Source organism: Empidonax traillii, unplaced genomic scaffold (assembly GCF_003031625.1).
Source record: "Empidonax traillii isolate 1590-97213 ecotype Southwest subspecies unplaced genomic scaffold, ASM303162v1 scaffold223:size1722714, whole genome shotgun sequence".
In the NCBI taxonomy this organism is placed as follows: Eukaryota; Metazoa; Chordata; class Aves; order Passeriformes; family Tyrannidae; genus Empidonax; species Empidonax traillii.
Window position 1 is genome coordinate 1,614,190 of NW_020955416.1, and position 12,046 is coordinate 1,626,235.

The 12,046-nt window shown below is 43.9% G+C and overlaps 1 protein-coding gene across 4 annotated transcripts in view; it reads left to right on the forward strand.

The window, feature by feature from the left end:
* Positions 1–12,046, forward strand: part of CPS1 (carbamoyl-phosphate synthase 1) — a 156,752-nt gene that overhangs the window by 78,507 nt on the left and 66,199 nt on the right. For all 4 annotated transcript variants that reach the window (XM_027887819.1, XM_027887822.1, XM_027887820.1 and 1 more), the window contains 6 exons: positions 1,667–1,776; positions 6,340–6,484; positions 7,351–7,440; positions 7,817–7,873; positions 9,775–9,867; positions 11,796–11,885. In XM_027887819.1, the coding sequence (XP_027743620.1) occupies positions 1,667–1,776; positions 6,340–6,484; positions 7,351–7,440; positions 7,817–7,873; positions 9,775–9,867; positions 11,796–11,885 (585 nt within the window). The remainder of the gene's footprint in view (positions 1–1,666; positions 1,777–6,339; positions 6,485–7,350; positions 7,441–7,816; positions 7,874–9,774; positions 9,868–11,795; positions 11,886–12,046) is intronic.

The window sequence follows — 12,046 nt, forward strand, 5'->3', positions numbered from 1 at the left end:
GACCTGACCAACCTGTCACTTTAATTTTATCTAAACCTGGGGGATTTAGCTGCAAAAACGCTCTTTGTAACTGGGGAGGGAGGGGATTTTGGTAGTGTGGACTAAACCATCCAGTGGCATGGGAAGGTGTAGAAAATGAAGGCTAAACTTTTGGAGAATTACTGGATGTTTGACATTAATGAAGAAACAACGGCAAGGCTAAAAGCATCCCAGATGCACAGAATTCAATTACTTGGCAGTACAGTTGATTTTTAGTGTATTTTGCAGTACATTAGTAATTGATCTGTGTGGTATTTGTAACTGCAGAGGGGCTCTAAATGAATGTTTGTCATGATGGTTACAAAATGTTCAATACTGGGAATGAAATTCCTCCTTGCTGCGATTGTTCATGTGATTTACAGCTAATGGAAAGTAGCTCTCCTGCTCCCTTCTACAGCAAATAGATCTTGATTCTTCCTTTAAAAATCCCAGTAAGAGGAATGGTTCTGTAAAAAAAGCCAATATGAGGCTAAATCATGGTGAGATATGCTCCCTGTGGACACGCTTGGGACATCTCCTGTGGCGCAGACCTCTGGGGTTTTTGCACTGGTGGTCACTCTGTGCCCAGGAGGCATCTGTGCTTGCCTTCCAGAAGTGGAAGAAGTTTTCTCAGGGCCCTGAAGTTCATCATCTAAATTCCTTTAAGCCCTAAAATTTGCTGGCAGATTTATTTCCAGCTTTGCTAACTCTTTCTCTTCCCCAGCATATCACCAGTGATCCTCTGTCTAAGGGAATCTCCCAACTTGTTCTGTCATTTCTGCTGTGCATGCAGCAATTACTTTTTAATAAAAGCTGGAGTTCCCAGGTGATTTCTCATCCAATGCCTGGACAGTCAAAGAAAGGCTTAGTTTCAAAATGAGGCCAAAGAGGGTGTGTTTAGTCTGGTATGTGCAAAAACCCAGCTGTGACACTGAATCTCTTGAGGACTTCTGTAAAATTCACTCTGTGTCTCGTTTCCCTTGGCTGTAAAATATTGATGAAGCCTGTAAGGGATCCCACAGTTAGTGTGGGACTCAGTTCTGCTAAATACTCTCTGGAAGAGATACAGTTTCCTGTAGACTGCTCGTTCCATAGCTACCTCTTCCAGGACAATTTTTGCCTATCCCTGAGGTAACTGAGACCATGAGTGTCCAGCTCATCCGTGAGTTCTTCTGGTTTTATGTTCTACAGTGGAATAGAGTGGTATTTTGAATTTTGCTGGTCTGACACCAACTAAACATACACTTATTTTTAGCAGCTCAGATGTACAGTTGCAGCAGAAGTTAAACACCTATCAAAGATCAGAGCTGGACGGGATCCAGCAGACTCAGCAGCAAGCCTTGAGCAAACAGTCACAGGGTTGTGGTGTTGGTTAATTGCAAGATATAAGAAAGAAGCAAAGTGATGGGGAAGGGTGATCCCACATTAACAGCAGCACGTGCTCTGCTTGCAGTGAGGTTTGCCAGCTCGTTAGGAGTGCAGTGTTTCCCAAGTGTTAGAAAGAAAATTGGCATCATGAGACTGGTAAAAGAGGTATGGCAGGTGGGAATGGGAGAGAGGCAGGAAAGGCAGGTGTCCCAGGTGTTACCTGTATAAACATCAAGTCTTTTCCTCCTGTATTTGAGTCTCTTCATGTGCCTTCCTCTAGGCGCAGACAGCGAACTTGGTGCTGGAAGATGGGACGAAGATGAAGGGCTATTCTTTTGGCTATCCATCCTCCACAGCAGGGGAAGTCGTATTCAACACTGGGCTCTCTGGGTAAGGCAACAGCAAATGAGATGCAAGCATCAGTGCTTCTCTGGAAGCTTGTTGAAGTGTCAAAGCTGCGTTTTCCAAGCTCGCAGGGTCCTGATCGAAGCAGGTAGTTTTCTGTATAATGCTACATTGTAGTCCAGAGGTACAGAGAGACAAATAAGTAATGAAGAAGCTTCAGGCAGTTCTCTTAGGTCATAGCATCTGTGGTGATAAGGGCATTTAAAGAGTGATCTAACTAACTGTGATGGTGAGGTACTATCATATGGGATAATGTGATCATTTCCCACTGAAATGCAGCCACTGCTGAGTCAGAGCAGAGGAGGGGTCTGTTCTCCCTCCGGTGCCCAGATCAAATATAGAGGTTTGAAGCATCTGCAGCCTTCTGGGTAATGGAAATTGGCCTCTGAGTGCAAAATTTTTAAATCCTGAGGTTCCTATGTTGGTCACGTGTATGACCCATCCCTTATGACATTTGCTGGCTCATAGCACTAAGGATGTGCCCTTTCCAGCTAAAGGGTAGGGTTCATGTCTGAGCTAGTGTATTGGGTCTGGCTGAGATGGGGTTCATTTTCCCACAGCAGCCCTCACAGTGCTGTGCTTTGCGTTGGTAGCTAGAAAGGTGTTGATAGCACAGCCAAGACACTTTTTGGCTACTGCTGCTGCAGTGTTGGCAAAGCATCAGCACTGCCTCTCAACATTCCCCTTAACTCCCCCCTTAATCAAGAGCAAGATCCTGGGAGGGACACAACCAGGCCAGACCCAAACTAACCAAAGGGGTATTCCAGACCATATGATGTCAGCTCAGATATAAAAGCTGGGGAAAGGAGGAGGAAAGCGGGGCGTTCATTGTTTACAATGTTTGCCTGCTGAGCAACTGCTATGCGTGCTGAGGCCCTGCTTCCTGGGAAGTGGCCAGACACGGCTCACTAACGGCAAGTAGAGAATAAACTTGTTATTTTCCTCTTTGCTTGTGTGTGCACAAACTTGTGCTTCAGTAAACTGCCTTATCTCAACCTGTACATTGCTTTCCATCTTCTTCTCTCTCCCTTGTCTGTCTGGAAGGGGTAGCTTGGTAGACACCTGGTGTCCAGCCAAGGTCAACCCACTACACCCAGCATGGTTTTGTCCTCCTGAGTGTGGGAAGCCTGTGGCTAACTGAGGATGGCAGCCAAATCTTACTGGTCCTTTTATTGAACTGCTTAAGCAGAGGAAATCTGCCCAAAGAAATGAAACTTTTGATAAGGACACGGACATGGCCATGGGGAGGTGAGACGGCTCTGAAGTTGTTGGTGCTTGAGCTTTTTCCACAGTCATTCATAGCAGTCTTTGCTCAGCTGCCTTGTGTTTTCCAAGTTCTTCTCTGCTTTGGAGAAACCAGTATTCACAGGATGAGTTTTTAAATTATCTCCTTGGTGAGAATGTTATGTTTCTGCTGAGGGGAATCAGTTTGCGAAGTTTTGCATTAGGAGGCAATTATTTAAGTGTTTTGACAGCACTAATTACTGTCTGAGTTAATATACCTGCCAACAAGCCACTGTTTAATATAGATCAGAATGATGGAGGGCACCAGAGTTCTCTTCTTAGTGATAGATTATGGGCAATAAATCTTGTCACATCTCAAAAGTCAAGGAGGACCTGATGAATTATTTCCTCTCCACATGTTACTGTGGAAGAAGAAGCTGTGTTTGTTTGTATTCTCGTGATTTGGAGAGGATGCCTGTGAAAGTGAGATTTCTTCTGTGCTGGGAAGCGTATGGGTGGGCACAGAGGGAATATTGAAAATGCAAGGTTGTATCTTCAGAGCCCTCTCCAGAACATGACCTTGATTGATTCAGAGAAAAGGAAGATGAAAGAGTGAGCAGCACTGTTGCAGAACATAAAAGTGGCAGATTTGCTACCAGTCCCCAGGTTGTTGTCTATTGAAAGAAAACCTACAGCTCTGCCTTCGCCTCCTGAGCACAGAGATCAAGACCTGTGCGTCCAGAGGAACCCAGCTACCTCTTCTCGCTGACTCAGGGAGAGGTTAAGTGCCCGTGTGAAGGAGGTGCCCAGGGCCGGGGCATTTTCCAGCCTGCCTGGGTACGCAGCAGTTTGTCAGGATGGGGAGCAAGAGGTTCGTGCAGGGGTGTTTTGGCCACGGCTGCTGTTCAGCGTCACTGGTTTCTGGGAAGTGGGTGTTTGTAGGTGCTGAGTGGGGCCAGCGTGGGCTCCGTCCTGGGGTGATCAACACCTTGCAGTGCACCCTGTCTACTCATCTGGACTCCCACATCCTGATTCATGTCATAGAACTGGAAGGCAAAGCACTTTATGTGCATACAGCTCCCAGGCTTGAAGCAGCTAAACCTGGCTGAAATGTTGTCATAACACGCTGGAAGAGAGGGCAGAGAGCACTCTTTTGGGGTTGAAATGTTGAGTGTTCATTTGAAAAGCACGAGGATGAACTTCTCAGAAGCGTTTGCTCAAAAAAAAAAAAAAATAAACCTAGTGTTTCAGCCATCTGTTCAGTATAGGAACACGAAGAAAAAGAGGAGATTTCCCATTAAGAAAGAATTACGAACCATAAAACGTTCCCATATTTGAAACAGCTCAGTAAATGCATTTGCCTCCATTAAGTCTCTTTGTGTTTCCCATGGCATTTTAGTGGGAGAATGGATTGACAGGAATTTACTGAAATCAGACAGGCCTTTGGGCAGGCACAGCAAGGATTAGACCTTGGAGCATATTTGGAGCTCATGTTTGCATCCACCTCTCTGTGCTCCACACAGAGCTTAAAGGGCATTGCATCTCAGTGTCGAGTCCTGCCTGCACACCCCACCCAGAGCCGGTGGCTCTCTGTCCTTGTTTGCTGATTGCAAGTGACATGCAAGGACTAATTACATTACCTTGGTCAGTAACAAAGAATCTTCTGGCAGCGTGATCAGTTGGCTCAGAAGGAGAGAGCGTGTACATGCCATGTGCTTGGTACTTACTGCAGTTCTGTGATCACCCTGCACTTTCTGTGGTTGTTTACCTGCAGCAGCAAGTATAGATTTGAACAGCAGGAGAGGCTTACCTGAAAATATTTCATGGCCGTTGTTCATTTGACCTGTTATTTCTCAGAACTGGTCGGTGTGCTGTGTTTATATCTGCCAGCAACCACTCTGGCTTTTGTGAAGAGTTTCCCAATGTTTGACAATTAATCTTCTGGCATGTGTTCCATAAAAATGTCTCGTGTGACTTGGTGATATCTGATAGATGGCTGGAGTTGCCAATTATGTATTGTTTAAACAGTGATGACAGTAATTAATTATATTTTGCCTAGGGTAAATTCATCCTGAATTGTCCTTATGCATTTGGCTCACTATTTATGTGGATAACTTGATCTGTTGCTAAATTACAGCTGCTTTGGGGTTGAAAGACAGCAATTGTTTAATGGATTGCTGCAAAATATGGTACAGTACAAGAGAGAAAGTGAAGAACAGTGATTTAATTTGAAGCTGAAGAACAGGAGCCACATTTACCCAGTCCCCCAATTTGAGGTTAAAAATGAGATTGGATCTACTAGATCCAGAGCTGATAATTAGCAGAATCCTAGGTTTGGCCTTTTCTGCAGCAAAATATTCCAATATGCTTTTAGATCTCTCCTTGCTGAGGAGGACACTTAGGCAGGGACTTGGATAAATTTCTTTTCCCTAGGGGGTCTACCTGGGCTGAAGATAGGACATGCACCGGGACCTTGTGACCAAAGCACTGTCTTCAACTTGCCTTCTTCAGGGATACACAAATCAGCTTCTAAGCTCTTAGTAGCCTTGTCAGGTGAAACTTGTGATGTTCTGTGGGTGGGAACCTGGAAAACACCTGTAAGAGAGGCCTGGCCTCTGCCTGGAAAAACTGCAGAAGTGGGACTGGGGCAGGGGTTTTTGTTGACAGAGCAGGTAGGAGAGAAGAATACAGAGTAGTAGTGAGGAATCACAAGGATTTGTCTGCATGCTCCCCCACAAAAAAAAAAAAAGCAGTTACAGCTCTGAACATCTCAAGACCTGCAAGCTCCAGAGGGGGCAAGGGACCAAGCCTGGGCAGACAGCTCTGATGTCTGCTGGCTTTTCAGTTCGAGCCTTCTATTGGTACACAGAGGAGAAAGCTTTTACACTGAAAGGAGGGAAGGGTGCAGCAGTGACAAAGCACTGCCCTCACGGTGTGCCCAGGGAATAGTCAAGCCTAAGCTGTTATCTGAGAGTCCAGTGATATGCCGTGCAGTTCTGTGATCTCTCTGCCCTCTGGTAGTTGTTTACCTCATGTTAAATCACAAGGAGTCTGAGTTTGTTGATAGCTCCTGTGCTTTTCTTAAATGAAACACGAGAAGCCAAAGCCTTTCCTTGTTCTCAGTGTCAAATGTTTAACCATAAATGGGAAAGTCAGGGCATGTTCACAGATGTGTTTGCTTTTATTCTGAGAGTGCCTTCACATGAATACTATTTCTGTCCTTTTGTCATATGGGAATTCAGACCTGTCTTGTTTTCACTGGCTCTTTTGTCTTCCTTTCGACTCCAGACCAATGTGCTTTTCTTCTATTGTTTCTTCATCTAGATACACCGAAGCCTTGACAGATCCCAGCTACAAAGGACAGATTCTTACCCTGGCTAACCCCATAGTTGGGAATGGTGGAGTGCCTGATACAGCTACTTTGGATGAAATTGGCCTCAAGAGGTTTCTGGAGTCTGATGGGATCAAGGTAACAGTGGGAGATGCAGAGTTTATCAAAGAGTGGCACCAGCAGCCTGACTGTGTGTTAGAGGTCAAAGGAATCAGTGATCCTCAAGCTTTCTTTTTCTTCTAGATATTGTCCTTTGGAGGACTGGTGGCAAAAGATACTCCATACCGGTTTTTGTGCCAGGGCAAAAATTTGTATTTCCTATCAGTGAGAGACATGCTACGGTTTTTGTGAACTGACATTTTTCTCACCTTCCTCTCTGCCTCATGTATTTGTCAGGAGAGATCCATTTGACTGGAGAGATCAAACACCAGAAGTTTCAGTGGGCTAAGACCCTTCTCTGTGTGCCTGTGCTACCACAAGCAGGGGAGGTGACAGCTGTGTGAAGAAGAAACCAGAATTTACACTGTGGTGACAGGGGATGTTGGTTAGGAGTAGGACTGTGTCCTGGCACCAGTGGCAGAACTGAAAAATGGAACAAACCTGTGTGTAGTTGCAGAACCAGTGAAATGCTTTATCTGTTCTGAGGTTTTATACACTATCAAACTCCACTGGAAAATGGAGCTGTCTTTTGAAATGAAACGTCAATTAAAAGTGAAAAGCTTTCTTACACAAAAAATGAACCAAAACATTTTGTCTTATCTTAAATTTCCATTTTTTATTCTAACAAGAAGTGTTTTCTCAGTTCTGTGCAATTTGCTGCTTTGGTTACCTGGAAACCACATTCTTCTATGAATTTCCTGAGTAAAAAGGCCCAGATACAATCATGACAGAGTGTGAAGTGTGTCTGTGACAGGGTTTATGGTAAATACAATTGTGAAAATTGAAGGTACAGGGTCACTACAAAGTGATCCTTCAGTGCAAAATGATGTTTCTTCTATCTACAGGTTTCAGGTTTGCTGGTGCTGGACTACAGCAAAGAGTACAGCCACTGGCAGGCTGCTAGGAGCCTGGGAGAGTGGTTGGAGGAAGAACAGGTAAGCAAGAGGTAACTACACATGAGCTTTTGATTTTTGTGCTTTTCAGAGCAGAAATGAGATTTTAACAACTAAACTCTTTTTGAATGGGAACAAGGAGGTGAAGTGAAGCACTAGAAGCGAGGCAGCCTTGGTAATACTACAGTCAAGAGCCAGAGCTCCTTGAACAAGGCCAGGCTGGATGGAGCTCTGAGCAGCCTGGTCTGGTGGAAGGTGTCCACATGGCAGGGGGTTGGAACAAGATGATATTTAAGGTCTCTTCCAATCCAAATCATTCTGTGATCCTGCGACATGTTCTTCTCATGAAAGTGATCTGGCTGCTCTCTTGCTCTGTCTTAGCTGCTTGTTTTCTAACTTAGCCCTGTGTTTTCTTCAGGTGCCTGCACTGTATGGGATTGATACTAGAATGCTGTCCAAATTAATTCGTGACAAGGTATGATCTGCTTCCCTTGATCCAGCTGCGTTAACCTGACCAGTGCTGGGCCCTTTTTCTAACGGTGGAGCAAACCTGGGGCAGCAATGGTACCACTGGGCTGCCTTGACTTCAGATGCTGCTCAGATCCATGTGCTCTTCCAAAGGCTCTGTGTCTTCTGTAATGCTGGGCAATGTTCTGATCCCGAGGAGACATCTCTCCTTGGCTCTCCTCTGGGTTTCCTGTCCTACATAAGTGAGCCAGCACAAGCTGGTGTGAATGAAAGGCCTCTGGAAGTGTCAGACACAATAGGTAGATTAATATCAGCTACGTGTTAACTCAGTAACAGTCAGAGAGAGCAACAGCTCTCTGGTGTTGTGGATTATGGTTCACAAATGGAAGTATTATGAGGTATTATGGATTTTAGTTCACAGATGATGCCACCTTTGGTCAGTGGAAATTCTGCTGCTCCTCTGAGTCAAAGGAATGCCTAGAGTAATCTAAGCTGGATTCCTAACTTGGGCTGGTTTCCTTAGGCTGAATCTTGCTATTATTTTTAGGGGTCATTACTTTTCTTTGACTTCCAAAAGCTGACGATTGAAGGACCTGAGCAGGATTATGTTGCAGAATGGAGGTTAATGTGAAAGTACGCTTCACACTGGCTGAAACAGTGATCAAAGTCAGTCTGAATTAAATGTGCCTTGGAGGCTTTTCTTTTCTAATTGATTATGTGAAGCTGCTCTTTTCTTTAGGTGATCAATTTGCAGCCTGCAGTCCAACCCCACATCCCCTTTCATTTCCATAGGAATGACCCAGCTTGAATAGAGGAATATTTGTAGAAATTAATTCTTATGGCAAGGTTTGGCATTGTCCTATCCTTACAGATAGCATACATGTGCAATTTAATACAACAGAAAATGGCAGTACTTAATAGATCAGTATTCCTTTTATCCAAAGTAAATACACTTGAAATGTTTATCCTGTAACTTAGCAGTGTGTGGTAGTAGTGCCATACTGTGACTCTGAGTGGTGTCAGTGTATGGCTTTTAAATAGTGCATAGTCACCTTTTCACACAGCCTTCTCAGGCTGAAAAAAACACTCTAGTATTTAATTCCGTGTCTAAATTGGGGCTGAGAACAGGGATTCATTCTGGTAAATGCAGAAATGAGTGATGACTTGTTAAAGTGGGCTAAAGGTGCAAGGCACCATTTGGCTGAATAATCTGAGAGCAAAGTAAGATCCAGGCTCCTGTCAGAGAGCAAGGGCTTTAGAGCTTTGTCAGCAGTGTTTGCTAAAACAGCATGGTGGCACTCAGCACCACGGCTCTCTAGCACTGCTCAGCGCTGTGGTTCCCAAGAACAGGACTTGTGGAAGACAATGACATTTTCAGCTCTGGTCTGTGCGAAGCTTGGAGCAGCTTTTGGTGTAAGGTGCTACTCAGGGAAACATAAGATGTCAGCCACTGTTAAGAGCAAAACTCTCTCCTTAAAACTTACCCTTAGCAGTGTGCTTGGCAATGCAAGATGTTGGCTCTTTCTTACCCTAGGAAAATGGTATACCCTAGGTTACCTCAGGTATGGCAAACCAGGGAAGTATCTCGTAGGAGAATCACTAAACCCTGATCTACACAGCAGTTTGGAGATCTGAAGGCAACTCAACTTCATGTCACTGCACAGCTTGCCAGACTGCCTGTTAAATTTTACTGCTGATGATGCCTCCCCCCTAAAATGAAGGGTTATAAACAGATTTTTCGTAGCAAGGAAAGCTCATAAACTTCTGAAGGTGCTAAAAGTGATTATAAGCTGCCAAGAAATCATCTTTAAACACCTGTTCCAGTTGCTGTGCCTGTCAGCACGTTGTCTGAGTGTTCACAGCTTCTCTTTTGCTCATTCTTTGTTTTTTTCTGGTGTATTTCCACAGGGCACAGTACTTGGGAAGATTGAATTTGAAGGTCAACCTGTGGAGTTTGCAGACCCAAATAAACGAAACTTAATTGCAGAAGTTTCTACAAAGGTGAGAAATTCTTCTGTAGTATCAGGGCTCTACTTTTAGGGGGAATATATTTTAGGGGAATATATTAGGGGGAATATATTTTAACATTTCTCTGATCCAGCTCCCAGTCTGGTTTCTATCTACACATACTCTTAGCCAGATGTAGGGGTCAAGTTAGGTCTGTGCAGTACAGAGTGCAACAAGTGGGGGAACAGTTGTGGAGGCAGCAACACCTAAAATTAGTTCTGCTGCTGAAGGAAATGTAACAAATCACAGCTAATTAACTGGGCAGGGAAGAGTTTTAAGGGTGAGAGGAGGTACCTCAAAGTAGTTTTTTCCCCACAGCTCCCTTTGGCTATGAGAACAGCCAGGGACCACCTTTGAAGGCAATCTTTGCTTCATAATGTAGATTTTTAAGTATGAACGTTGTGACAAAATGAGGGGTCTTCAAAAGCCGCTTTTGAAAAAGAGGGTGAGTTTTTCTTAAAGGTCTCTGACCCATGACTCTAAGTTGTTGTGAGAACTGAGTACCTTAATCTTTTTGAGATTTTTGAAACTCGCCTTCCTGAAGGACAGCAGGTAGAAGACTCATATAATTCCTGTGCAGTGATAGAGTTCTACCATGGACTGGGGAAGCAGAAGCCACTTGTGTATGAATGACTGTGAAGATACCATCATTTGATATCAGGAACCTGTTAAAACCCACCCTGTCAGGCAGCAGTAACTTTTGTTTTATTATTAAATCCCTTGGAGTGAATTAAAATGAATTGTACTAAATGATCAGGTCTTACATATATATATATATGGTTTATTTTAGAACGATTTGGTTGCAAAGGAAACAGTTATGCAGCCGTTTTGGTTTTTATCATCTATAGTAACATGCCAATATAAAGGTATTGCAAAGGAAAACAGGTATTTAGCTGTTATAGCCACCCAAGAAAATGCACCTAAACAAGCATCTCACACCCAAGACTTTGCCCTTTGAGCCTCACAAATCTAACAGTTTGTGGGCTGTGATCCCCTCCCCTCGGTCTTGTCTTCAGTCTCCTGGCAGCAGCTTCTTTGGACAGCTGTCCTCACACAGGCCATGCTCTTGCACCCTAAAAATCTCTGCATCTCAATCTTTGCAGAGATAAATGTTCAAACAAAAAGTGAGTTAGGATAACACAGAGGGAAGAGTTGTAATATTCTGCTAACAAACTTCATCTTGAGTTTCCTGTTGAGGGGATGTCTTCCCTTGGCTGGTCATAATTCTCCTATGAAAAGATTCAGTTTGTCACCCTGCACCAGCCATACTGAACATGGATTTTAGAATCTTTTCATAAGAGGGCCCAGCTGTGAACTATGAATACCAGGGAAGCTGACTAAAAGGTGGTTTCTTGGGAAAAAAAAAAAAAAAAGAAAAAAAAAAGACTTTTTTCCCATGATGGCCATGAAAAAAAGCCCCTTAGGGCAAAGTACATTTATCAATATCAGCTCTCAGAAGCTGAGCATAACTGAAGGTAAGCACACAGTTTGTTTTAGGGGGAAGAAGGCAGCCTTATCTTATTGATGAATAACTTCCCAGCCTGGTGCTACCTGCAGTCATGTAACAAGTAAAATAATACAGCAAGCTTCAGAAAGCAGCTGTCCATAAATAATGTTACATCAGTACTACAGCTGTCTGACAGTGTGTCTGCATGTTGCAGTATCAAGGCATATATAACATACAGTGGTTTGACTTCACTCTCTTCTATTCTGGCTGTGACCAAGAGATATCTGGGTGTACAGAGGCACCATGGTCAAGATTTGGGAAACACTAATGTCTGCACTGTTCCTGGAGATTTCTATGTAAATGGATTAGTACCAGTTGCTGCACGTTGGTGTAGAGTCATTCTGCTGCCCATCTTCCCTGTATTTTGGGGATAGGGCATCATCTGTCATTAACAGCGTTGTCTGTCTTCTTATAGGAAGTCAAAGTTTATGGCAGAGGGAATCCAATTAAAGTTGTAGCTGTCGACTGTGGGTTGAAGCACAACATTATCCGTCTGCTAGTGAAGGTAAGTCAGTGCTTGATGTCCCTTCTTATCTCTCGTTTTGCTTTGACAAGAGCCTCGCCTATACTCACTGGCCTTCCTTCCACCTTCACACATCCATTCAAGTAGCAGTTGCCTTCCTAAAATCATGTACATTTTTTAGGATGACTTTTGTGGACTAGGAA